The sequence below is a fragment of the Anabas testudineus genome, chromosome 2 (genome assembly GCF_900324465.2).
Source record: "Anabas testudineus chromosome 2, fAnaTes1.2, whole genome shotgun sequence".
Classification (NCBI taxonomy): domain Eukaryota; kingdom Metazoa; phylum Chordata; class Actinopteri; order Anabantiformes; family Anabantidae; genus Anabas; species Anabas testudineus.
Genome location: NC_046611.1, coordinates 13943158 through 13970978, shown reverse-complemented (window position 1 = coordinate 13970978; position 27821 = coordinate 13943158). Strand labels below are relative to the sequence as shown.

Genomic DNA, 27821 nt, shown 5'->3' with positions numbered 1-27821 from the left:
CACCCTAAAGAACAAGACACCTGTTACCATTGAAAATCTAAACTCACAGTGAGGTACTGTTCACAAACACACACAAATCCAATTCATGTCTTTGCCTCTGTTACAGTCTTGTACCACCTGTGTTGGCTCCAAGGTTAGGTGTTCTGAAAGAAATGGATCCACCTTGCAGAGAGCATCGATCAGAGCTGAGCTGGCTTCTGGTCCTTTTCTTCGTACTGTATCAATTAACACTCCTGCTTTTTTGGTTCTGACTGGTTCCCTGGCAATTTCCTCCATTTCCCTTTCTGTTATCACCCGGCGCTCCAGAAGTTCATCAAGCAGGTTACAGACAACAGGTTCTGAAACTCTTTCGATAAACTGTGTCCGACAGCACATCAGCTTCTCTACTGGATCAGAACCTGCAAGATAATCAGATACCCTCCAATTAAAACTACCCAGAAAAAAGCAGAGGTTCAAATTTCCAAAACTAAATAAAGGAGGTTTCTGCAGTAATCTCAAATGTTCAGGCACAACCACCAAGTGTTATCATGAAAATATACTTTATATATGTAAGTATAATAACTACTATCTCAGAAAGAGAGGCCTGGGGCTTTAAGGGTCCTTCACAGTATCGTAGCTGCTCTCATGCCTTCATTCTTCTAGATTTTAAAATGTTCTTTGAATCAACCTAAGTTGTGGCGCTTTCTCTCTGTACCTTTCTGCAGGTATCTCTGGCCTTGTGTGCCTGCAATATACAGTTACTGCCCTAAACAGCCTACCCAGTGTTTAGTCTGCTGCTTGTTGTTGTTTTTGTTTTTAGTTGCCTGTTCTTGTTTTCTCTCTTCTCTTACCACTCACCTGAACTGGTCGAGGCAGATCGCCACCCTCTCTGACCTGCAAGATGAAGAAGACAAGTCATTGTGTCACTGAAACTGGTGATGAATTATTCATCATTTACTGTTAAACCTGTGTAGTAATTGCAAAAGAGGAGGAACAACTGAAGTATAACCATGTTTGGAATAGGTATATTATGCAGAAGTTTCAGAGATAGCCAATAGAGCTATATAGTTGTGGCTCTGTCTGTCTCTCTGTACCTTTCTGCAGGTATTTCTGGCCTTGTGTGCCTGCAATATACAGTTACTGCCCTGAACAACCTCACCAGTGTTTAGTCTGCTGCTTGTTGTTGTTTTTGTTTTTAGTTGCCTGTTCTTGTTTTCTCTCTCCTCTTACCACTCACCTGAACTGGTCGAGGCAGATCGCCACCCTCTCTGACCTGCAAGATGAAGAAGACAAGTCAATGTGTCAGTGAAACTGTGCTCTTAAATTATTGGCCTGTCTCATTTAATAATAATAATAATAATGTATACTTTATTGATCCCCTTGGGGAAATTCGTTTTGGACAGCTGCCAGACTAAGTCGGCACTACTACGGGGTTTCGGTGTCTTGTCCAAGGACACCTCAGCAAGTAGCCGGGAGGAACCAGGAATCGAACCACTCACCTTGGGGTTTATAGGCAACTGCTGTACCCCCTGAGGAGATCAATCATTACTTTCTACCTCTGCCTCTTGGACTACTGCAGGTCAAACAGAGACTAATGAAAATGTAAAGTCACTTAAATTTCCAACCATCTTCTTGTTTGCTGATTTTAGCATCTTTCACTTTATGGTGATGAATTATTCATCATTTACTGTTAAACCTGTTTAGTAATTGCAAAAGAGGAGGAACAACTGAAGTATAACCATGTTTGGAATAGGTATATTATGCAGAAGTTTCAGAGACAGCCAATAGAGCTATATAGTTGTGGCTCTGTCTGTCTCTCTGTACCTTTCTGCAGGTATCTCTGACCTTGTGTGCCTGCAATATACAGTTACTGCCCTAAACAGCCTACCCAGTGTTTAGTCTGCTGCTTGTTGTTGTTTTTGTTTTTAGTTGCCTGTTCTTGTTTTCTCTCTCCTCTTACCACTCACCTGAACTGGTCGAGGCAGATCGCCACCCTCTCTGACCTGCAAGATGAAGAAGACAAGTCAATGTGTCAGTGAAACTGTGCTCTTAAATTATTGGCCTGTCTCATTTAATAATAATAATAATAATAATAATAATAATAATAATAATAATAATAATAATAATAATAATAATAATAATAATAATTATAACAATGATAATGATGATGTATACTTTATTGATCCCCTTGGGGAAATTCGTTTTGGACAGCTGCCAGACTAAGTCGGCACTACTACGGGGTTTCGGTGTCTTGTCCAAGGACACCTCAGCAAGTAGCCGGGAGGAACCAGGAATCGAACCACTCACCTTGGGGTTTATAGGCAACTGCTGTACCCCCTGAGGAGATCAATCATTACTTTCTACCTCTGCCTCTTGGACTACTGCAGGTCAAACAGAGACTAATGAAAATGTAAAGTCACTTAAATTTCCAACCATCTTCTTGTTTGCTGATTTTAGCATCTTTCACTTTATGGTGATGACTTATTCATCATTTACTGTTAAACCTGTTTAACAGTAATTGCAAAAGAGGAGGAACAACTGAAGTATAACCAGGTTTGGAATAGGTATATTATGCAGAAGTTTCAGAGACAGCCAATAGAGCTATATAGTTGTGGCTATGTCTGTCTCTCTGTACCTTTCTGCAGGTATCTCTGACCTTGTGTGCCTGCAATATACAGTTACTGCCCTAAACAACCTCACCAGTGTTTAGTCTGCTGCTTGTTGTTGTTTTTGTTTTTAGTTGCCTGTTCTTGTTTTCTCTCTCCTCTTACCACTCACCTGAACTGGTCGAGGCAGATCGCCACCCTCTCTGACCTGCAAGATGAAGAAGACAAGTCATGGTGTTAGTGAAACTGTGCTCTTGATTTACTATCTGTCATATTAGGAGAGGGATCATTACTTTCTACCTCAGCCTCCTGCACTACTGCAGCTCAAACAGAGACTAAGGAAAATTTAAAGTAGCTGTGTAGGTTAAAATGCTGCTTCAACACAGAGGAAAACATCTGAAAGTCCAGCTTTTATAAACACTCCATCTTCAGATCGGTCCATCACATTACCAAATTATTAGTTAAGTCACAAACCTGAACTGGTCGAGGCAGATCGCTGCCAAATCTGAGCATTTGAAGTCTCTACTGGATCATAACCTGAAAGATGAACAAGACAAGTCAAGTCAAGAACCACACAGGAATATAAAAGGGATTGTGAGTGTTATCTGTAAACCAAATGTTTCCCTCTTTAAAGGTCTTTTAATCATCCTGTTCTGGCAAACAGTACTGTATAATAGCAGAACCTTTGGCAACCCTGGTCAGAGAACACTGGCAAAATCTACTCTTCATGCTCTGTGGATTTTGATTTCTTTAATTTTTCTAAAAACTAGAAACTCAAATTTCTCTCAAGAATTTCCACAACACCTGTTCTTCTGGTCTCTCTCCTCTTTCAACTTACCCTAAACTGTTGAAGCTGGCACCTGCCATGAGCCTGGATATGTTGAATTTTTTTTCTTTTAACAGGAGTTTGTCGTGGAGGGCGGGGGGTTAACTAGAACATTTTCATATTCTAGTTAACAAATGTGCAATGGCATTTTGCACCAGTTAGAAATGGGATCAATCACTGTCTCACTGACTGACAGACAGATCATATGTTAATACCAGGTCAAGCTTTGTCCATGCTCTTGCATGTGTTTTGACACATGCAGAGTACGATTAGCAATAGCAATACATGTTCATTAAAATGTTCAACAATTAGGAGATTATTTAGATTGATCATGCTTAGACATTTCTGCCAACAATTCAATAGTCAGTCTTTGCTGTATTTAGGTTGACAGTAGTTCACTAAGCACAGCATAGGTTCTCATTACAGACTCTCACAAAAAGACAGCACAGTGCAACTACCAACTAATAACCTGCTTTTCAGCAACATGGAAAGTCATTTGCCAAGCTACAGGTACACCCAAACCAGTACATCAACTCAGATTTCATTGGAAACACCAGAGACACAATGACTAAGAATCTAGACACTGAGTATGCAGTAGCATGTATCTTGTCCTATTAATATAGAAACAATTGCGCAGCCTCTGTTACTTAAGTAATCCAAAATTATATAATGGCCAATCAACAGCCACTCTTTTCTATTCTCCTCCATTCTGTTCTGCTGTCATGTGGAGTAATGATAAAGATGGATAAAAGACTTTACCAGCTAGATCCACAACACGTTTCCAGACATCGGTCTCTCCTTTGTGTCGGACTGTTACAGTCACTTCTTCTGTGTCTGAGGGCAGACGGATCTGAAATGTTGGATGGTAATTTGGTCCAAACGACGGGGTAAACGTTTCATTCTAAAATCCAGTAAAATGTAGAGGTGTTAATCATAGTATGAGAAGTAGACTAAAAGTAGAAAGGATTTTATAAATTGTGACAACATATAGGAGAAAGACAGACTATATTTGATACACTCACCTCAGGCTGGATTGTGGATTGAGCCTCAGAACAGTGAAAAGTGTAGGTTTGACCTTTGCTGAAGTCACATTTGGAAGGGACGAGGATGTACTGTGAGCACTGATGCTGTGCTTTCACCTGAAGAGGCATCAATTGTAATTAGATTTTTGTTCAGTATAACCTGACTGATACAGCAGGGGACATACAGCAGTAATTTAACACATCAGCATTTTTCATTATACTTATCTCCATTGCAACGGTTCAATGGGGGAACACAGTGGTAATAACCCAAGTAATCATGGCATTGCAATCAATAACAATATATGCTGCTCATACTCAGGTGAGAAAAAGTCACGCAAGATGAGTGTTAGCAAGAAAAAAAAAAGATTTAACTGGAGCTACTGGTGTTATAGTTTAGTTTTTTTCTTTCTGTGTTTGATAATTGAGCATTTTGTGGAAGCTAATAAGTATCCAAATACAAAAGAAAAACGTAAGGTCATTTTGAAAGTGATGGCAGCTACAATCCCAGAAATTTGGGACTAGGCCATATTTACCATGGTGTAGTATCCCCTCTTTTGAATTTTCTAAACTAACTGAATCACAGAATCATACCTGTTTTAATGCATCCAAAATTGAGTTTCAACTTTGTCTCACACAGATGTCTCCAAATACTCTGATCTTTTGAGGATATCATAAACTGTAGATAATATAACATTTGAAACATTCTTATTTTTGTAGAAGCAGTTTTCACAGATTAATTAACCTCTGACCATCTTTACTTCTGGGAGACTGACTCTCTCCCTTTTTATACTCAATTATGGTACTGACCAAATAACCAATTAACCCAATAAGTGTTCCTCCAGCTCTTTCTTGTACCACTTACTTTTCTGTGTTATGTTTTCTTTGTTCTGTTCTGAATAAAATATGCATTAGGTTTTGGTTTATTTGCATCATTACATTCAGCTTTTTGTGGATTTTACACCTAGGTCTAGTTTTTCTATTAACATAAAAACATCTATTACCCTTGTATGGATCATAATAGGTGATAAAGCATATATTTATGAATGATTTTGATAATACAGTCATTACCTCTTCCAGAGGGATGTTGAGTGGCAGAAGAAACACATTGAGCTTTTGCATGTGTGCCGTTGTGATTGGCGGTTGGAGAAAAAGCAAAACCTGGCAGCTAACTGATGTAAAACGCCTTTTTATATTATTCCAGATGAGGCCATAAGCTGAGAGGTGAGTGACTTCAACAACCACATGCGTATCTGTGATCTCCAGCGGCTCGAGGAAACTCATTCCATCTTCACTGATGTGCACGACAGACAACAGTTCTTCAGACAGCAGAGCTGTGAAAACAGGACCCCGGTTATACTGACAACTTTAGTGCAATGTTTACTGCTCATTTATTTTATATGTGTGAGAAGAATTAAACTCATAGAAGTATTACTCATCCAAAAACATCTATTCTCTTTCTTTCACCAAGAAAACCTGCATATGTTAAGCAATTCTTTAAATGACAACCAGCAAACGTAGAATTTCATAGCTAAATTATTTCAACTGAATATTTTCTTAGACCTAAACATTTTGGGGAGACATATACTAGTATATTATTTAAGAATAATCGGTGCTGTCCTACTTTGTGATTCAATTCAAGTGTCGTGTAAATGGGAAATCTGGTTACTGTAATCTAGGTAGGGTATTACAGTAACCAGATTTCCCCAGGCAGATTCCTCCCAGAGGACTCATCGGGTTTCAATTGTTTTTTTCATCAGAGTGCACGTGCATAACAAAGCCTGCAGGCACTCACTACTCTACTACTGGCAGCTGGATGAAAGAAGAGATCACAACACAGAATAAAGCTAGCTTATTTTTAAATCAAGTCCACCTTGTAACCGTCACCTCCTCTGACAAACTAATCTTAATTGTTGTGTTACTCATGTGCCACGTGGATACTTGGATTTCCAAGAACCAGGTTTCGTGAGGCGTTTCAAGAATACCCGAGAAAACCGACAACTGGTTTCTCTTGGTAACCTAATGACTTGAGTGCATGCAACAGTCAATGTAATAGTCTCTGCAACCTGTAGGGCCACTAATATGACTACATTTCTTTATCATTTTAAGAAAACCTCCACTCAAAAACCAATTATTTTCTTACCATCCTTTGTTTCACAGTGTGGGAGGTGTAGCTGACACACAGCACCCTCACAACACTGGATATTAAACAGGGGGCCTGCAGGTGTCTTCCCAGCTGGTTGGAGGAGACTCTCGTCCCACTGGACAGTCGTATACTGCAGCTTCGCCTCCTGGGTCATAACAAAGACCAGTCCAGTCAAAGTACACTGGAACACACCTCGACCAGGACACCTGAAACTGAAGGACACAGGATGAAAGGGTTAGGAGGAAAAAGCTGCCGGGAATTATCGAAACACATTATTATTATTTAAATCGGACACATTAGACATTGATGCTGAGAAAACCCCTATGTTTTCACTTTCTCATTGTGATTGATAGGAGAAGGGCAATATTTAATTTTTAATATAATTATCTATTGTGTGAAGTGGGGATGTTTGAGTGCCATAAGTGTAGTCCGTTAAAATACAAGTTTAGGAGGATCTTAATGGATTTACCCATTTATGCAGTTATACAGTTTGAAAGGATACTTTACCATAAATAATAGATTGACAGATACAGAATGCAATTAAAACAGTAATAAATATTATATTAGTCTATAATCACCTGCATGAGACGTGCGCAGATTCACTTTGCAGTTCAGGTGTGAAGCTTGTTGGAGGCTGAAATTCAGAGAGTTGTCAGTTGTTTCACAAATTTTAAATTTGTGTTAAATTCATCAAACAAATATTTGTACACAGTCCATTCCTCATTGATCACATTGTTAAAGTTTAAATTCATTAATCAAATTAATTCAATAATGAATCAATCAATCAGCTTCACCAGTCTGACTCAGATTGATCGAGATCATTTCCAGTTACTGGTAGATGACTTTCACACTTGTAAATCTTGGTTTAAGAAAGCCAGCAGATATTAAGTCCTTGTCTTCTCTGGCCTGTTGAGTTCCTAAATACATCTGGAAATAGCAAGAAACCATAGTTGTATCTGACCTTCAGATGTATGTTGTCCTCAGATTCATTAGCCTTTGTGTTTGGGTGCAGTCTGACATCAGAGTCACCTAATAAAAAGAAACACACGACAGGTGTTTACTGTAACTCTCCATCAGATCAGAGCCAGAGACTGTGAGCAGAGTCTGACAGCAGCAAGTCAAACTTCAAAACTGTAGTTCTCTCCAAATTCCTCGAAGAAACTCAGTTTTCTATTGATTGCATCCGACTCGTGTGGAATTTTGCTATTGTTATAAACTAGGTAACAAAAAAAGGTTTATTAATCAACCAGGTCAAAAAACAGGGGACACGGGGAACCAACAAGACGAGAGGAAAACAAACAATAACAAAACCAACTAAAAGGGGACGAAGGGGGGAAATGTAACAGCCATGTGGAGTTGTTTGGAGGGTGAAACTAATGAAGGTATGTTTCTTCAAAATTTCATTCTAACTTGTTACAATAAGTTTGAATGGTAGTGTAAGTGACACCTGTGTAATATTACATTGAATTTAAGGTTATCAACCTCTTCTGAATCTGCTTTGAGTTACTGAAGACAACTTCAATAAACAAGCCAAAAGCAGCGGGAACTGAGTAGTTCCTGCATCACCAGAGTTTGGCTTAGGCCCAGTGCAAGTTTGGGCAGGTTGTGAAGTCAGGTACAATTGCAGATATTAGATAATATTATCATGTGCAGTTCGTATATCATCCAAATATTCTGGAGAAATTCCTGTGCACGAGGGAATGGGGGTTGTATTTGAAGCACTGAACAGAGAAAGCTCTGAGTCACCCTGCGTTATTTTGTGACATAAACCTTTTAGTCCACAAACCCTTTGTGTTTGTCTCCACCTGACGAACAGGAGTAGGTACACAGGTACAGAGGGAGGAGGCACTGGAACAAATGCATTCCTCACCTGTGTGTCTCAGGCATTAAATACTGAAGTGAATCTACTACAGAATCACTGCAGAGATGCAAAATCTGTATTCTGGAGTAGTGCAGTCAGATCCTAGACCTCAAGCCAATAAAGATGCTGAAACCGTTCTCTGTAGATGACGTCCTCCTGGATAATGTTCAGATCTAATCCACAGCTACAGGAAGAACTTGTTAAGGTTATAACTGTCAAAGATGGTTTGATCAGTTATTCAAACTTACTTTTTCTATTCATGTCTAAAACTAAATCTCAGACACCCATATCTATGTCAAATAAATCATTGATATATTTGATTTACAATTTAAATGAAACTGCAATGTAAATAAGACGACAATTGTAATAAATTATTAGATCTTATGTGAAGACGTCCGTCTAATTTGCACACATAACCCAGTCTAAGACTGAATGCAAAGGTCAGGAGTAAGACTCAGGACCAAAGATCAGCAGTCCTGTTCCTTTTGTATTCTTGATTTCAAAACACATGTCATGTCTACTTTTTAAATGCATCAATGAAGATTTAACTTTACATCAGATGGAGTGTTTTCTGTTCTTTTTTTAAAACGTTTTAGGATCAGATTTTATTGACAGAAATTTGATAAATAGACACTTTTAGGACTCACATGTTTTGAATCTGAAAGCCGAAATCACTCTGTTGCGGATCCTGCAGGAACAAACACAAGAACTAAAGTTACACAGTGCGTGAAAATAATCTCAGTTTGTGGATTGTAAGCAGCAAAGAAGTGACCTGCAGGCGCTTAGACAATATGGAAACTAGTTAACTGATAAAGTATGGCTTTGTTCTCATTGACATTTAAAACAGTTGGCCTAATACCTAGGTGGCTGATTAACTGGACTGATCACTGATCACTTTTTAATTAATCGACATTCTGCTGGTGACACCGTTGGTGACTTAGTCAAAATTGAGGGCACACTTAACCAGCTTGGCTATCATGGCAGTTTGCAGCGACATGCCTTTCCATCTGGTTTGTGCTCAGGGGGTTTATTATTTGCTTTTCAACAGGTCCATCACCCCAAATACACCTCCAGGTTGTGTTCAAGAAGAACAGGACTGGAGAGTTAGGAAAAGCAGCTACCAAGTTTTCAACAGCTCTGTGAACTTCTTTATGATTTTTTGGGTCACATCGTGCCTTCTGAATCCTCTACCCAGGGACCACCCCTCCAAAAATTAAATGGACAATTTTCCCAAGTGACAACATGGACTTTTCTCCCATTCTGTGCTGATGTACGAACACACAACTCTGCACAATGTCCAGATAATGCCGTCATTGTCCGAAGTGTATATTCATATTCGAATAGAATTCAATAAGTAGAGAACAATACTAATGAAAGCAAAATTGATTGACAACCCCTTTACTTACGACAGATTCTCCAGTTTATAGTCTGGACTCTCTACAAGTTCAGACAGCTGCTTCACTCCTGAATCCTGCAGCTTCCAGTTTCCACAAAGGTCCAGTTCTCTCAGATGGGAGGGGTTGGACTTCAGAGCTTTGATCAGAGAAACACAGCTGTCCTCTGACAATCTGCAGTGACTCAATCTGAATAAAGAAATTAAATACAAAACTTTATAAGACAAAGTTCCTCTGGCGTCTGGGTCAATTTACTTTACCGCAATCACTGTCACCCAACAGGTTTTAAAAGTGATTAAAAGTGGATGGGTGTCAGGGTTTCCAGGTCAACTTCCTGCATGACCATATTTGGTTTAATTACCTGTTCTCTGTCTGTGCCCTTCTCATTTTGACCTCTCCCTGATAATCACCTGTGCTCTGACTATTATAAGCAGGTCTGCAGCAGGTCCCTCACTACTCTGCCAGATTGTGCTGAAGCCACTCTGGCCTTTGTCTCCTGATCTGTACTAGAGCTGTTAACCTGACCTCCAGACCTCAGACCACAGTCCACAGACCTCAGACCACAGACCTCAGATCTGCCCTTACCTGATCCTTGCCTCATTCATGTGGATGTTTGGGATCGTGGACTGTTACCGACTTTGCTTGGATTGTGAATATTGGACTGTGGATTTTGTACCTGTTTGCATTGGACCCTGTGTTAACCTGATGGGTATCATTTGCCTTTGACCGTGTTTTCTTTCTGTTTTATGGAGCATCACCTGGAAACACCTGGACTCCATCTTCTCCTTTCACCACTCTAAACTTACCTCGTCTGTTCTCTGCGTTCAATGCGTTTCTTAGAACCGTGAGTTACATCCGTACATACATTTATTATTTCTACTTCACACAGAACTAAAGGAAATGGTTTCTGACCTCAGAGTCTCCAGTCTACATTGTGGACTCTCCAGAAAACCACACAGCAGCTTCACTCCTGAATCCTGAAGGTTGTTCCAGCTCAGTACCAATTGCCTCAGATAGGAGGGGTTAAACTTTAAAGCTGAGGCCACAGCAGCACAGCTGAGCTCTGACAACTTGCAGGACATTAATCTGAATAAAGAATAAAATGTGTCACATTAAACAATAGAGTTGGGGAAATAAAATTTAAAACAATGTTGCATCATCTCTTGAATAAAAATAATGTCTGACCTCAGACTCTTCAGTCTACATTGTGGACTTTCCAGAAAACCACACAGCAGCTTCACTCCTGAATCCTGCAGCTTGTTGTTGCTCAGATCCAGGTCTCTGAGACAGGAGGGGCTGGACTTGAGAGATAAGGTCAAAGAATCACAGCTGATCCTTGACAGCCAGCAGTCACACAATCTGAAAAAGAATGAAACCTGTAACAAGTTTCTCCTTTTAAAATATCAGTATTCTATATATTTATCACAATTTTAGTAGAAAATGTGAGATTCAGTTTTTCAATGCAGAAAAGGAAGAGTCTAGTTTAGGAATCTCACCCTACAGTGTCCAACAATCAACCACCCAGCTGATGGTTTGATAATTTGTATCCTAAAGACTTTTGAAGTATTACAGGTCAACTAGCAGCAAAACAGCCTCAGATCATTGTTTAGAAATTGAATTACGCACAGATTCTCTTGTTATATTAAGGTTTTAAATGCGCAGCTCATGTCACTGTTACAGTAAATGGACTAAACCACTGAAGAAGAAAACAGGCTTTGCCATTAAGATCTTTAGTGTGGTTTTGTACAATCAGTCAGTCGTATGTCTGTAGATTTGTGTCACCTGAACTTTTACATTATATTAATCTCAGCACAGAACAAAAAAACATGTGTCTGACCTCAGAGTCTCCAGTCTACATTGTGGACTCTCCAGAAAACCACACAGCAGCTTCACTCCTGAATCTTTTATCTTGTTTACACCAAGATCCAGTTCTCTCAGATGGGAGGGGTTGGACTTCAGAGCTGAGACCAGAAAAGCACAGCTGATCTCTGACAAACTGCAGTCCCTCAACCTAAATAATAAAAAATAAAAACCATTAATAATAATAATAAAAAAAAAAATACAAACACAAAAAGTAGCAGCACGCCTAATTTTCAATCAACCAAAAAGGTCTCATGTCACACTGCTCTTCAGATCTTTGCATTGGCTTCCTGTGGCTGCAAGGATCAAGTTCAAAGCTCTGTCTCTTGCCTACAGAGTGGTCAACTCCACAGCTCCATCTTATCTCAGTTCAATCATTCAGGTCTACATCCCCTTCTGCCCACTGCGCTCGACCAGTGAACGATGCTCTGGTGGTACCAGCACCACACAGTCGACACCAAGACAAACTCATCAGCTCAGTGATCCCACGATGGTGGAATGAGCTGCCAAACTCTGCACGCTCAGCCACCTCACTTTCAATCTTTAAAAAACTGCTGAAAACAGAACTCTTCCACATCTTCCTTTGCACATTTTCCTGCTTTTTGTACTCACATCTCTTGAAACAGAAACACTTTTTTGATAGCACTCTGCTTTGATGTTTTTTCTCCTTGACTTAGATTTTGTTTGCTTGCCATGTTCCTCACTGGTAAGTCGCTTTGAAAAGCATCTGCTAAATGACTAAATGTAAATGTAATTGTAAGTCGAACTCTCACGATACGTTGTTGAAGAATCTCAGGTTTTTGTGTGAGGTTGGCTGAAAGTTAAGTCAAAGCAACTTGACTTGTTCCTGAAGATTAGTGTCTCCAGTCAGTTATAAATTAATCATTCTGCCCTTTTATCCATCCCAATGAAAACGAGACCAATTTAATACCTCCACCATGAGGGTCACTCTGTATGACCTAATTCTTGTTAGGAAGATATGAGAGCTGTGACCGTCAAATTCTAAAGACTCTCTCTTTCTATCTTCCGCCTGATGAGCCTATTCAAAGAGCCAGGTCAAAGGTGAAACCACCCTGGAGGATTTAATTTAGGGTCTCTAACCAACTTTCCACAGACTGAGGGAGCTGACTATAAGTAGTGAAATGTTTCAACCCAACAAAAAAGACGCTAAGTTGCCATGACCCAACTTCTAGATAATTTGCATCTTCACCAGTGGCTCCATGTACGCAAACTTACATTAAAAAAGGCACCAAATTTGAAATGGTAGCAAAAAAACAACATGTTCATGGTGTGGAGTTCAGTTAAAAAGAAAAAAACATAGTAGGACAGAAAATCATCAGTAGTAGCTGATTCAGCATTTTAAATTAAATATAATATTAAATCAAATTCTTAATACAAATCCATACTTTTGCTAATTATTTTAAGTATTAGAACAAGAAACATACTAAGTAAAGTTTAATAATGTGAATCCAGTGTTTCAGTGAATTCTCCAGTGCAGGTTCTTGTTAAATTAAGGTTTAAAATGTGTCACATTCAATAAACTAAATCACTGAAGGAGAAAATAAGCTTTACTATTATGATCCACAAAATGAATCAGTATAAAATCAGTATGTGTCAGTGCAACTTTCGCATCACATTAATTTTACTAAACTCAACTTCAAGTGATGTCTGACCTCAGAGTCTCCAGTCTACATTGTGGACTCTCCAAAATACCACACAGCAGCTTCACTCCTGAATCCTGCAGGTTGTTGTAGCTCAGGTCCAGGGCTCTCAAATAGGAAAGGTTGGACTTCAGAGAAGAAGCCAGAGCATCACAGCTTATTTCTGACAAACTGCAGGAACTTACTCTGAGTAAAGAGGAAAACATGTAACTTTAAAACTGCCACCACAACTTTCACATTACAGTTTCTTAATCTCAGTAGAGACCTTAAAATTGTGTCTGACCTCAGAGTCTCCAGTCTACATTGTGGACTCTCCAGAAAACCACACAGCAGCTTCACTCCTGAATCCTTCAGGTCGTAATTTCCACTCAGGTCCAGTTCTGTCAGATGGGAGGGGTTGGACTTCAGAGCTGAGACCAGAGAATCACAGCTGATCTCTGACAAACTGCATTCTCTCAAACTGAATAAACAACAAAACATGCAATGTTAGAACAAAATGTTTTAGATTCCATCTATCAGCAAGCTCAGGTACTCTCAGGTCGTCAGGCTGCTTCCCGAAAGAGCCACCAGAATTAAAAAAAAAACTGAATGCTTTTAATGTGAAACAAATCATTAACAGAAAATGAGCAGTTACTGTTGGCAACTATACTGAAAGATTGACCACTGGTTGTTTTTACTGCTACCTATGAGCTTTTCATTGCATCTATATTCATATAGTTTGTCAGTAGCTAGATCTACTTATATGCTTTTCAAAAGATAATGAGTACAGTATCAAGTCAGTTAAACTTCTGGGATATTGATCTACTCAGCTAAGTAGCAGAGGGGGTTGTTGATCAGTTCAGCTGCTTTGGTGTTAATGAAATTAACAACGGGTGAACAATCTCTCGCAACAATCTCTGGGACATTATATTTCACTCCATGTGAAGTCACCAAGTTGCACCTCAGACTGGGAGCTCAGTGATGAACTGGCCCAGATCTGAGTGAGATACCTTACAACGCCATCTGTCGTCTCATTAGGAGCATGCCTCTGCGTTGTCAGACATTGATACAAGCATGTGGGGCCACAACTAACTGCAATGAAATTTCAGCAAAATTGACAAACCTACTGCATCATTTTTCCACTTTGAGTTATTGGGTTTCTTTAAATTTAGCCCTCTGTAGATCAATAATTTTCATTTCCATCACTTACATTATTACACATTACCCCTTTAATATCAGTAGATATTCAACATGATTCTTTTCCCCCACTGAGATCTGGTGTGTGTGTGTGTGTTCAAATCAAAATTTGTATCTATAATGGCTCTAATTTCAAATTTTATGATTTCTAAAATGTCTGATTAAAATTCATAAGTAATTCACGATATCCAAAAGCAGTACCAGTACATTTTTCATTCTGAAAAAAAGAAAGATGGAAGAAGAAGAAACAGTTAACTAATAATCTAAACACAATACTAAACACACACAATACTGACCTCAGAGTCTCCAGTCTACAGTCGGAACTTTCCAGAAAACCACACAGCAGCTTCACTCCTGAATCCTGCAGCTTGTTGTTTCTGCTGAGGTCCAGTTCTGTCAGATGGGAGGGGTTGGACTTCAGAGCTGAGACCAGAGAATCACAGCTGATCTCTGACAAACTGCAACGGCTCAGTCTGAATAAAGAATAAATTATGTTGATAAAATGAATATATTATCCATGCATATGTGTTAAATTAACAAACTACTTTAGTAGAACTTCTTTAAATTACTTTATTATGTCAACATTGCATTGACAGCTGCTAAAGCTTCTTCATCCAACAGTGTTGGTGTCAGATAGCCAGAAGTTTATCAGTATTTTATCAGGCAGGCCTCTAACCACAAAGCCAGGGTTATGCTGGGGTGTGGTCTCCAGAGTGTCACTTTATTTCTCCTGCATGCTCTACACAGAAATTACCTCAGTGAAATCAAGTTTCTTCCCATGTGAGAATTCATCTGACAAGTTTCACATTTGTAACAGCACAACACTGTAAAATGACTGGACCTCGTTCTCCCAACATTGTCAAAAAACAGTCAAAATTGAAATTAGTGCGAAATGTTTAAAAAATAAAAAAAAAGTCTCTTAACTCAGACAATGATCCCTTTGTACCAATCATTCAAAAGAATCAGATCATTTGAGAAAGTATCAGGGGAGGAGATTAAGGAAAATTAAAATCAGATTAAGGGGGAAAATCTACAATATAACATGTAAATTAACTGACCTCAGAGCCTCAAGTTTACAGTTTGGACTCTCCAGTCCAGCAGACAGCAGCTTCACTCCTGAATCTTGCAGGTTGTTTCCACTCAGATCCAGTTCTCTTAAAACGGAGGCGCTGGACAGAGTTTGTGCCACGGCTTCACAGTCAATTTCTGAGAAACCGCAGTAAGAAAGTCTGTAATTACAATTAGAAAATCTGTTACATGAAAGCAAAGATTTCTTTTATGAAAAAAAAACATGCAATTCAATCATAAAACAATTCCAGATAACATTTGCATTTAAAATTCACATCATTCATTCAGTTTATGTGTTTCACATGATACGACATGTGAAACACTTTAAGACTCACCAAATCTACTTCATGATTGAGTGGAAAGAAAGTGAGTAAAGCTGTGAGAAAGCACCAATGTGTGGACAGATCACATTTGTAAATTCATTCTCATCTTGTGTTCGAGAGCTGGTTAGGTTGTTGTGTTCATTTTGCACAAGTTTATAACCTTAGTGTAGTTTGAGCAAACTTGTTGACGAACGAGTTGAAAGTATTGAAAGAAATATTTAAGTTTCTAAAATACTTTGTAGGCACTGATGGTAAAACTGCTGATTCTTACAAATGAAAAAGTGACTGACCGAGCTGTTGTGCAGTTCTTCAGTGCTAACATTAGCCCCTGTTGTCCCTCCTCTGGTGTGTCATATTTCTTCAGGTCAAATCCATCCAAAACCTTCTCTGACATCTGCAACATAAAAAAGCTCAGGATAAACTGTATTAGCAAATTAATCTTTACAAAGAAAAGGAGACACAGTTGCATTCAGATGTCCTGAGGAGTTTCATTTACAACAGCAGTCCACAGCATATCAAGTACTGTAACTCCTACCACAGGTCCAGGTGATATGGCTACAACATGAAATCTAGATGTTTCTCATGTATTATTCAAGTTATTATTGTGTTTTTGTGGGGATGGAAGCTAGTATCTGAATATGAAATAAAAACACATTTAGGAGTAACAGTTTCAGTGTAGGGCAGTGCCCCCAGGTCATCGTCTGGTTCCCACTGCAAACTAATAGTTGCAAACATATGAGATTTACAGTTGATTTGAGTTAAGTTGAAGGGAGATTTTAGAAAGTTAGAATTCCTGACCGTCCGCACTGGTTGTTTGTTAGAGAGGAAGCAGAGAAAGCTAGAGCTTTTTCACTTCTGCTTCTGGTGTCTTGTTTTCTTTCTTTAGCTGTTAATAGATGTGATTGAACTGCTGTGTGTTAATCAGGGGCACCTGACCACAGTGGTTGTTCCTCTCTGCATTTACAGAAAATCACATGATCTCTTTGTGTGTGAATTGTTGCCACTGGGAAAAAATTCCAAAAGGACATTTTGGTCAGTTTGAGTCTTTACACTCAACTTAACGACCAGCCAACTAAACCAAGCTTACTACATTTAGTTTGCAGCTGTAAGACACTGTTGCCCATAAAGTTGGAATAAAAAATGTTCACACAGCGAATGCCTTGAAGTGCCAAACAATAGATGAATAAATATAAAAAATAAAATTTATTCCAACTTTGTGGGCAACAGGCTACATAATGTGAAACCATGTGTGATGAGAGTTTGGCTAATTATCTCCCATGACGATGTGACGATTGTATGCTTCTATAAATAAGAAGGATCCAACCTGATCACTTTTATCTGATTGACATTTTTTTAAATTGTAAAAGATAAAACAATAGACTACGTATGCATAGATGTATTTAGCTTACCTTACAGGTGAGGATATGAAATCTAGGCAAAGAAGTCTGGTTTATTGCAAATTCAACAAATATTCAATGACAAACTTCGGCTTCTGCAACAGGAAGAAGCAAGAAAAGGGGGGAGGACACAAGAAGATCCTCCCCTGAGGAACAGTGCATTTTACACTGTAGTTAATGTCTGTCTACACAAATCTGTGCCTGTAAGCAGAAAACTTGATTCCTGTTTTACCATGGAGTCGTGCGAGTCACTGTCTTAGCAGGTGGACATACTGTAGTAGCAGCATACTGAGCAGGATTTGGCAGCAGGTGGTGCTATTTTATGACGATTTAGTGGTTTAGAAAAGCATCGGTTTGTCCAGCACAACTAAATAACACTATTCTAACAATGGAACAGCAGAAGCAGTAGAAACAACAGGGATTTGTTAGTATGTTGTGGGGTTTTTAAGAATCTATCTTATAAGAAAGGTGACAGTGATGTGACAATGCCAAAAATCCAGCAGGTAGAAATGGACAAGTGACATGAAGCGACATAAACAACTAACTTCTCGACTCAGCAGTGACTGTGTGTCTGTGTGTGTATTTGGAAAAATCTTCTTCCCAAACTCAGCAAACGCACTGGCAAAGACAACTGTTGTCCGAAGACGAGGGAACCCCAGTGCTGGCCATGATAACAACCGATGAAGGATTAATAAAAGAGCCTGACTAAAGACTGAAAAGTTGTGCCTCCTAAACATCCACAGCATCACAAACACCACATCAGGCTGAGTATGAATCATTTTGAAAGTTTGGAGTCCGGTAGAAGTGTCAATTAAAATAAAATCAAATCCTGATATTGCTTTAGACCACATCTTCTCCCACTTCACTTCCACTAGTAGCAGAAGTGGGTGAGTTTTTCTGTTGACTTAAAGTTCTTTTGAATGACTTGTTACTGCTGCTGTAATGAATGTCTCAGGTCTGTAGTTTTATTTTGAAAACCAAAAACAAAAAACAGGGGTCTGGCTTGTCTTGTTCTGAAAGTGTTGAGCGGAAGTCACATGTTTTATGTTGCACGATTGATGCAGCGTCTGTGAGGAAACTTGTGTCGCTGCTGCAGAGACGCGGATGTTTCTGTGCTGACCCAGAGAAGGTAAAACTGTTTCAGCAGCTTCATTCAGAACTCCATTGGAAAACCTACCAATTTTAGCCGCACCGGCTAACCGACGTCTAACCAGAGCAAGCTGGCCTGAGTGCCGCTGAGCAAACTGCTACGAACAAATGAACCGTGAGTAGACCTCCAAAATGAGGCTGAAGTGTCTGGACTGTGTTTTGAGATTAAATTGGGATTCTGTCAATCTGTAGTTTCTCCGCATTTTACCCCTGAGTTAAGCTAACCCAGGCTAAGATACCGAGTTCCATTATCGGACATTTGGTTAGCCCAGCTGTGATCTCAGCTTTTCCTTTCAACCCGTTAATTTATCCACACAGCTCAGAAATAAAGTGGTATTTAGTATTTAAAAACCATCGTGTTCCAGAGAATCAATTAGGTTTTCTTTTCTGCTGGTTTCTTGTAGCTTTACTTCGATTAACGTTAGATTTCGGTGAAACTGTCTCTCAACCAACATGAAACTAAATGTTACGAATCTCCACTTGAACACGTTGGACATTATAGGATTAATTGTCATAATCATAGCAGTTCTCTGCTTACTAAGAAAAAAAATAAACTTTCCTAAATGAACAAGATTATGTGTTTTATTCGGCACACAACTAATGACTGTAAATCCATTTAAATTTGAAATAATAGCTGTGATTTAGGTTGGTTCACTGTACTGGTGCTGCTGCTGGACCGTGTGTTTTGATGCGAGTAACAGGTCAGTTTATTCTAAAAGATGAAACTGAATAAGTAGAAAACAGATGCTCTGGGTTTTATATTTGTGAAGAAACGAAGAAAAGATCCTTCAGACTCAGACACTTTGTTGAGATTGATGACATAAATGTTAAAGCTTGTTAAATGTAGACCCAATAATAAAATGACAGTTTTCTGGATGGAGTTCTGCATGGAGTGCGCACACAGCTCTACTTTTACATCAGGGGGGTTTTGGGTTTTGTGTGACTGGATGTTGTAGTGACAGTTTGGTCTTTATGTGTGTCTGTGTGTTAGGAGTAGATGACCGATGGGTTCAGGAGTGTTTCTATGTGTTTAAAAGAAGAATTATTAACAAGTTCATGATAGGACTCCTGCTCATGTTTAACTGAGGTGTTTGGTTACAGATTCAGATTTCTGCAGAGCCCAGCAGACTCTGTGCAGGAGCTTAAAAACTGTTTATGTTTATAACACCATTAGTTTTTACTCAGTTAACCCCCTCCTGTATGATGCACGTTATGTTTTAGGGTCCCAAATGAAACTGAAGTGTTGTTTAGCCTTCTTTTTTTTACAGTTCTAGAAATTGAGATTAAATGTTCCTGCGGGTTGTAGATGAGACTGAGAGCAGGAGTCCAGTTTTAGTACGTTAGTGTTACTGTTAGTATGCACAATAATACAATACAGTATGTTAATACTATAACATACAATATAGAATGTTGATGCGGTATAAACGAGTACAGTATCATAATACAGTAGATTGAAAACAGCATAAATTAGAGAATCTCCATGTCTGAGAGGTTTAACACTGACTCTGTGAGCTTGGACCACCATCAGTCATTAATGTTTCTTCTGCTGCTTCATCACATCTGAACCTGCTGATCACAGAACTGACAGATCATTAACTGTCACTCGCTGCCTCCTAAACATGAATGAGACACGTCGTCTGTCAGTCTGTCGGTGTGCTTGTCTTCTACAGGCTGATAACTGTCTGAAAACCAACAAACTACAACCCAGCAGACAGCAGATGTGTAGAGATGTGTAGCTGCTGTTGGATCAGTACATACACAGACTGAGTTGTAAAGTTCTCTCTTTGCAGGACTGTGATGTAAGGCGATGCTCGCTCGGCCACCATGGCCAGTGTCACGCTGCGGTACTTCTGTTACGGCTGCCTCGTCACCTCGGCCACCTGGTCCCTCCTCCTGTTCCTCTACTTCTCTCTGGGGGCTGAGTCGGGACCCAGAACCCCCATGAGGCACCGGCGTCCGCCGATCACCAGCGGCCTGGCCGAGCGACGTCGGCCTCAGCCAGCCAACCGGGGAGTGGAGTTGTCACCAGAGATGGGTAAGTGACTGGGGGGGGGGCTGTTCAGATACTGTCTAAATTAGTTTAGAAATGAGTATAAATACTGTTTTAAATAAAGTTTCTGTTTTTGAAACAGACATATTAAAGTAATGATCTAGCGTTTTTCTTTTTTTCTGTGTGTGATTATAAGCTGAGTAAATTTGGATTTAGATGCCTTGTCAATAAAACAGAACATATGAAGATATCACCTTCAGCTTAGACATATATTTTACTTTATTTATTTATTTATTTATTTTAAGACTAATTGATTATTACAGAAACAAGTAATAATAGGGCTGATCTGTTAGTGATCCTGCAGATTCTGAACTATTTCCAACCTATCTCCCTTCCTCAGGTCTCCCACCATGGCAGGTGGTCTGTTTGCTATGAACAGGAACTATTTTAACAAGTTTTAACAGCAGAGAACAAACATTTTTCTTATTGTTTATATGACTTTGACTCTGCTGATGTCCCTTATTAATAAACAGTGATATTAACCTCTCATCGGTCTGAGAGAGTAACTGTCATTTTAACAGTTCACATCCAAGACTGTCGATGAATTGAATCTGATTAGAAAAACACTGTTCAGAAACTGATCTGGATCTTGGACTTAGTGACTCTATGTCTGCAGGGATGATATTCAACGAAGCGGATCAGGAGCTCAGAGACACCGGTTACCACCGACATGCCTTCAATGTCCTCATCTCCACCAGACTGGGCTACCACAGAGAGCTGCCCGACACCAGAGACCCCCAGTAAGAACCTGAGCACAGTTACTTTGGCTGCAGCTGCTGCTTCCCGTTTGTTCAGTTGAACATAAAGATGACGAGCTGTGTCCACATAAAGAACAGCCATTAAAACAGCTGGGCTCTAAACCAGGAGGACTGGTTTACATCCCAGTCTCAGACTGACAGCTGGCTGAGGGATTGAAGGTCAGAGTTAATCCTCTGTAAAGCTGCTCACTGACAGCTGTCACGTGACTTGTCTCCTTCACTTCAGTTCAGTTTGTTACAGCTTTGTCTTCTCCAACATGTACATTTCTGTTCTGAAACGGTAAATCATAATTCCCACTGTCTTTAAACTACACATCATCTCAGTCTCCGTTATCTCCAGAATAATGTAACCACAAGGAATGATGGGAAACATCCAGCTCTTCTCTGGTTTGCAAGGACAGCGGTTAAATTTCACTTGACAAAACTCTTCAACCACAACATCTGCTAATAGGAGCAAATTATCAACTAGCTGCTTATTCAGCAGCTAGTTGATAATTTGCAGTAGAACTTTCTCTTCTGGAACCTAACTGAGTTTGTTTTCCTAGTTCAGACACTGGAGCAGTGTCTGAACTAGCAGCTGTTGTTAGTGTGTGTATAATGAGCCCAATAGTGATGATTAGGAGACGTCAGTGTGTTAAAAAGTCAGTACAAACTGCTTTCCAACAGCTTGGTGTTCTGCAGATGGTGACACAACAGGGTTTGGACGTATGAACCTCTCTCTCTCTCTGTGCAGGTGCAGGGATAAAGTGTATCCCGCGCTTTTACCTTCTGCCAGCGTTGTGATCTGCTTCTTCAACGAGGCCTTCTCCGCCCTGCTGAGGACCATCCACAGCGTGCTGGACAGAACGCCAGCACACCTGCTGCACGAGATCATCCTGGTGGACGACCACAGCGAGCTCGGTAACACAGGAAACACATCTGCAAATTTCAGATTAAAAGAAAAAAAAGTCTAGACGTTGCTCTTAATCTACAGCTTTAATGGAAAGTTAATCATAATTATAAAAAATAGTCTAATTTAACATGTTGATATAGATTGTTTCTGTTTCATTTATGAAATTACTTCTTAAAGAATGAAAGTATATATTTGTGAGGGCTTTATAAAAGTTTTATTGTGATGGTTCAGAGGAGCTGAAGGAAGACTTGGACCACTACGTCAGGGATGAGCTGCAGGGGAAGGTCAAACTGGTGAGGAACCAGAGGAGGGAAGGACTCATCAGAGGGCGCATGATAGGAGCCTCGCACGCTACTGGTACATCCTACATCTTTGTTCCCTCTCTCCTAGTTCTTTACATCCTTGTCTTCTACTTGTTTCCTCTATCCTTGATCCCTAACCTGTGCATCCTTATTCCCTACACACAAGACATACATCCCTACTCCCTACATGCTTAGTCTGTTCTTTATTTTTATACATCCTTGTTCCCTGTTTGGTCCAGCTGTAGACCTCTTCTGTCCAAAGTTATCTGACATGTTTCCTCATAAAAACTGAATGTTTGGATATTGTATCTATTCAACGTGACTCATTAGGGCTGTGCCGCATTCCTTCAGTCCAGACTCAGTCTGTTTTATGTTGACCATCAGCTGCCTGACTCATGTTACACACCTGAGGTCCTGACATCACAGACACAGTAACTCTAGTCTCACCTGTCTGTGACCAGGTGAGGTGTTGGTCTTCCTGGACAGTCACTGTGAGGTAAACCAGGCCTGGCTGCAGCCTCTGCTGGCTCCCATCCAGAAGGACCGCCACACCGTCGTCTGCCCAGTCATCGACATCATCTCAGCTGACACGCTCACATATTCATCCTCCCCCATCGTTAGGGGCGGCTTCAACTGGGGGCTGCACTTCAAGTGGGACCCTGTCCCCCCCTCAGAGCTCAATGGGCCTGAGGGAGCCACCGGGCCAATCAGGTAGCAAACTGACCCATCTAGTGAGCTGATCTGTGAGTTAGCGGGCTGATCTGTGAGTTAGCGGGCTGATCTGTGAGTTAGCGGGCTGATCTGTGAGTTAGCGGGCTGATCTGTGAGTGATTCCTGCAGATTCTGAACTATTTCCAACCTACCTCCCTTCCTCAGGTCTCCCACCATGGCAGGTGGTCTGTTTGCTATGAACAGGAACTATTTTAACGAGCTTGGTCAGTACGACGCTGGCATGGACATCTGGGGCGGGGAGAACCTGGAAATCTCTTTCAGGGTGAGGAGACGACAGATCCCTCAGTTACTGCACATTTCAGCACAAACTAATAAATACTGACATTTAGACAGCAGCTTGGATCCTGTGACTTTATCATGTCACAATGAATGAATTTTAATTTTAATTAACTAATAACGTGCAGATTATTTGCGTTAACTGTATTAATCGATTAGTCTTTTGGTCGGTACGCACCCTGCAGCCCAAGCTGACGTCCTCAGTGTCTCATTTTATCGAACTAACCTAAGATATTAACTTTATAACGACATGAGACTAATAGATGAGCAGATTCTCACACACATTTCAGAGCCTTGAACACTGAATGAATTAAATTAATTCGACAAACAGCTGCAGTTTAATCTTTAGTTCATTTCACCATCCCCCGTGTGGCTGTCTCTCTGTCAGATCTGGATGTGTGGGGGGAAGCTGCTCATCATCCCCTGCTCCAGAGTCGGTCACATCTTCAGGAAGAGGAGACCCTACGGATCGCCGGGAGGGCAGGACACCATGGCCCACAATTCCCTGCGTCTGGCTCATGTGTGGATGGATGAGTACAAGGTGAACACATACCCACACAGAGCACTGGCCCAACAGACACTTGCAGACGCTTTCTGTGACCTCACTTCCATTGTCTCTGTGGTCCAATCAGGAGCAGTATCTGTCTCTGCGTCCGGAGCTGCGTGAACGCAATTACGGCAACATCAGTGAGCGCACGGAGCTGAGGAAGCGGCTACAGTGTCGATCGTTCCGCTGGTACCTGGACACCATCTACCCTGAGATGCAGACCATCGCCAACGGCAACAAGCAGCAGCCGCTGTTCATCAACAAGGGTCTGAAACGGCCCAAAGTCCTGCAGAGAGGACGGGTACAGGACGCTAAGATTCATGTGTTACAGTGATCCTTTTTCCAACAGTCCAGTTTTTCTCCGAGTGACAAGAAGAGTCGAGTGCAGGAATGTCTGAGAGCTGGTCGCCATCACGTGCTACATAAATGCTCACTGAGCTGCTGTCAGTCAATGATAAGACTCAGATCCAGATGCTGATGCCAGATTTGCATCTGTTATCAGAACGTAATCAGTGACAAGCAGTTGAAATTCTAGAGATCGACCATGAAACATCCAGAATTTATTGATATAGACGGTGTGTTATAAAAAAAAAAAATTTCCAAGAAAATATTTCTAAATACGTATTATTATATACATCCTGCACCAACGTGTCCTAAAGAGTTGTTTTGTCCGAGTCATTGTACAAAACTCAAATTATTTGAACTACTAAATTTAAATAAGACAGAACTGCAGCAAATTCTCTGACATTGGGGCTTGAAAAGTGATGGATTTGTTAAATTAATAATTATTGATTATAAAACAGTTTCTATCAGTGCTTCCTGAAGTGACATTTAAACAGTCTGCAGGATTCCCATTAAAGTCTCACATAAATCTCTTCAGACTTAAAACGGGTCACATTTAGACATGAGCTTGTTTAGTGTTCACACCTGTGGTTTTACTAAACGGTGCTGGTTCTGGATTCTTCATCTAGTTTCTAGAAACACACTTTAATGTCTGTCTCTGTCCTGTGTCTTTCAGCTGCGCAACCTTTCAACCGGACGTTGTCTGGTGGCTCAGGGCCGAGCCAGTCAGAAGGGGGGCGCCGTCGTCCTGAGACCATGTGACCCTCGAGACCCCGAACAGGTGAACTGACACACAAGGAACAATCATAGATCAGATTAAAAGGGTAGTTACACATTTGTCTTTTAGTCCAAGTTCACTGTGACATCATGTGACCCGTCTGTGTTCAGGACTGGACCTACGACGAGGAGGGTCAGCTGGTCCTGGCAGGTCTGCTGTGTCTCGATGTGTCAGAAGTCAGGACCTTTGACCCCCCCAGACTGATGAAGTGTCATGGTTCAGGCGGGTCACAGCAGTGGAGCCTGGGGGTGAGACCACACACACACACACACACACACACACACACACACACACACACACACACACACACACACAGAACCGACTCAGACTGATGTGGTATTGTCATGACTCTAAGACCTGACGACTCTGATTTCAAGACTAGTTTTGACTTTAGAAGTTTGCTGGGTCCAAAGACTTGATTGAGACCCGAAGACTCTGATTTACACTTTGGACTCGTGAGTGTCTCTGGTTATTGTAAAGACTGTAACTCTGATCTGTCTCTGTCTTGTAGAAGTCGAACCGGCTCTACCAGGTCTCGGTTGGTCAGTGTCTGTCCGTGGCTCAACCAGTTGGAGTAAAGGGTTACGTCTCTATGGCGATCTGCGACTCCTCACAGGTGCAGCAGTGGCAGCTTGAGGTCTGAGGAGGACGTCTTCAGTCCAGACGGAGGAGACATTGTGTTTTAAACGTTTTACACTTTTAGTTTTTCTGCAGCTCAGGACGACTTTAATCAACCAGCAGAAGTTCTGTTTTTTTTAAAGATCCACTTTCTCTGAGCTGCTGATGAAACTGCGTCAGTTCCAGGACTGACTGAAATATCCTGGAATAGTTTTATATCAGGAAAGAGTTCCAGGAACAAACAGGAGGAGTTTTTCATTCCTCCATTTGTTCTTCAATCATGATGAACTCGGCTTGGCTGGCCTTGTAATGACCTGGAAGATCCTAGAGTCGTTATTTCAGGTTTTATCCCCTGACAGTGAAACCTGGGAACCAGTCAGTCTGGATTTAGGAGAAAAGCAGATTTTAGTTTTTAAACTTATCCTGGAAATCCTGGAATAGAACCTGGGAACTGTGAGCCCAGCATCAGACTGACACTAATGGACATGTTGAGGTGTAACATATCAGTTTTTAAAGGACATGTGGATCCGTGCGCGTCGTCTCATCAATAACTGTGCAACACATCAGTCAAAACAGGGTTCACCTCTATAAAACAACAGGAACCTTATAAAACGTCAGATCATGGTTTACTGCAGTTTTTAAACAGAGCACAAATATTCCTGCTCTGGTTAGCGTGTACAGTATCTGAGGTACTGAAGTACTCACTGGATATAGTTGACACCGGAGGTCTGAAGTAGTTTTGAAGCTGGTGCAGTAACTTTACACTGGTTCCTCATGTTTGAGGTGGTACAAGTGCACAAAGTCAGTATTCACGTGTAACAACAAAATACTATAGAAGCAAGTTAAAGTACTAAGTACACGCTTTAAAAGTAGGAGTATCTGATTTAGATGGAACAAACTGCATCTGGGAAAGGACTGAAACAGGTTTGGATGCAGTAAGCTAGCAGTTGGCTTAGCATAAATACGGGAAACAGCCTAACAGTCACACGAGAGATGTGACACGCCAGTACAAATGTTTAACTGTATCTGGGTTTTTCTTTGCACTCGAAAGGGAAAGTTTAAAATTTTAAATCAGACTGAACGTGTATCTGATGAAGCTTGAAGGTCTGAGGTCTGAGTTTCATCACTGGTGTGATGAGAAATACAGAGAAACTGCCTCACAGCATCACAGCAGTCCTTCAGTCAGCAGCTTTCTATCCTTATGTTTCTACATGTGGATGAGTCTGAGACATGACTGAGGTTTTTATTCATATCACACAGTTACTACAAAAAAACATAATCATTTTACATGTGAATGATCCAAACACTTTTCCATCTTTATTTATTTGTCTTGAATCAAAATAAATATTTCTCATTTGTCTTTAGCTCCAAAATGTCCAGTTTGTAATTCTAAATGAAATTCCATGTGTATGAAGAGCGACCAGTGTAGTTCCACCTGATGACCAGCAGGTGTCAGCATCATGAAGATATACTTTGAAATACTTTGAAGGTTCATTGAATCCTTCCTCCTTGAGTCCTTGTGTGGACTAGAGGAGTCTTTGAGGAGCTTCCAGTGGTTTTAGTAGTCCTTGAGAAATCTCAGAGGCTTTGAGCAAGATCAAGGGGTACTTGATAAGCCTTTAAGGACATTTGGAAGGTTCTGGTAGTCCTTGAATTGCTACCAGAACCTTGCTTGTCAATGTGGGGATTCATAGAGAAAAATACTTTGGAGGACTGTGTGCTTGAGCAGTTTGTTTTTATCCTTGAGGAATTTCCATGTGCATAAGGGAGGTCTTTGAGTACTTTCCATGTTAAAAACTTTTATTTATTGTGGACGAGGCTTACTGATATTTCAGGAGGTTTGAAGAAATTCCAAGGCCTTGAGGAGTTTCCAGACATTCTTGAAAAGGTTCCTTTTGTATTCCAGTACGTCTCTTGAAAAGGACACAAGATAAATTTGGTCTCTTATGGGTTCATAAATCCTTGAAGAGGATTCAGGTCCTTGAAGAGTGAGCACAGTAAAGCTTCATGTCGGACAGGGTCTGATTTAACGCAGCTCAGGAATCAATACAGAGTCCTGAC

General features: G+C 40.5%; 2 protein-coding genes across 3 annotated transcripts; one reads left to right on the top strand and one right to left on the bottom strand.

Annotated features, from left to right (window-relative positions):
- Positions 1-885: 885 nt before the first annotated feature.
- LOC113164388 (ribonuclease inhibitor-like) lies at positions 886-16313 on the bottom strand. Its single transcript, XM_026363675.1, has 21 exons — positions 16210-16313; positions 15587-15757; positions 14730-14745; positions 14283-14379; positions 13636-13732; positions 13365-13538; positions 11669-11842; positions 11017-11190; positions 10744-10917; positions 9844-10020; positions 9085-9125; positions 7538-7605; positions 7155-7210; positions 6574-6788; positions 5502-5764; positions 4434-4550; positions 4171-4312; positions 3060-3122; positions 2758-2793; positions 1947-1982; positions 886-1252 (listed from the first exon to the last, which is right to left on the bottom strand). The coding sequence occupies exons 1-21, from the start codon at positions 16311-16313 to the stop codon at positions 1206-1208; spliced, it is 2442 nt and encodes an 813-aa protein (XP_026219460.1). The 3' UTR covers positions 886-1205.
- Positions 16314-18372: 2059 nt separating this feature from the next.
- Positions 18373-27124, top strand: galnt11 (UDP-N-acetyl-alpha-D-galactosamine:polypeptide N-acetylgalactosaminyltransferase 11 (GalNAc-T11)). Of its 2 annotated transcripts, none has more exons than XM_026362276.1 (12): positions 18373-18580; positions 20256-20500; positions 21132-21255; positions 22007-22173; positions 22397-22522; positions 22929-23178; positions 23344-23461; positions 23864-24016; positions 24108-24323; positions 25041-25145; positions 25253-25390; positions 25654-27124. In XM_026362276.1, exons 2-12 carry the CDS (start codon positions 20290-20292, stop codon positions 25783-25785), a joined length of 1740 nt encoding a protein of 579 aa, XP_026218061.1. In that variant the 5' UTR covers positions 18373-18580; positions 20256-20289; the 3' UTR covers positions 25786-27124. The 2 variants fall into 2 exon arrangements, with proteins under 2 accessions (XP_026218061.1, XP_026218062.1); XM_026362277.1 differs by having other exon boundaries at positions 18377-18445.
- The last annotated feature ends 697 nt before the right edge of the window (positions 27125-27821 follow it).

Excerpts from the sequence above, each read along its gene's own strand:
- LOC113164388 (XM_026363675.1), bottom strand. The coding sequence starts at position 16,313 with ATGTCAGAGAAGGTTTTGGATGGATTTGACCTGAAGAAATATGACACA. Across the intron at positions 3,123-4,170 it reads ACGTGTTGTGGATCTAGCTG|GTTATGATCCAGTAGAGACT; the intron begins GTAAAGTCTTTT and ends TTCATCTTTCAG. Across the intron at positions 1,253-1,946 it reads ATCTGCCTCGACCAGTTCAG|GTCAGAGAGGGTGGCGATCT; the intron begins GTGAGTGGTAAG and ends TTCATCTTGCAG.
- galnt11 (XM_026362276.1), top strand. The coding sequence starts at position 20,290 with ATGGCCAGTGTCACGCTGCGGTACTTCTGTTACGGCTGCCTCGTCACC. Across the intron at positions 23,179-23,343 it reads GGAGCCACCGGGCCAATCAG|GTCTCCCACCATGGCAGGTG; the intron begins GTAGCAAACTGA and ends TCCCTTCCTCAG. Across the intron at positions 23,462-23,863 it reads ACCTGGAAATCTCTTTCAGG|ATCTGGATGTGTGGGGGGAA; the intron begins GTGAGGAGACGA and ends TCTCTCTGTCAG.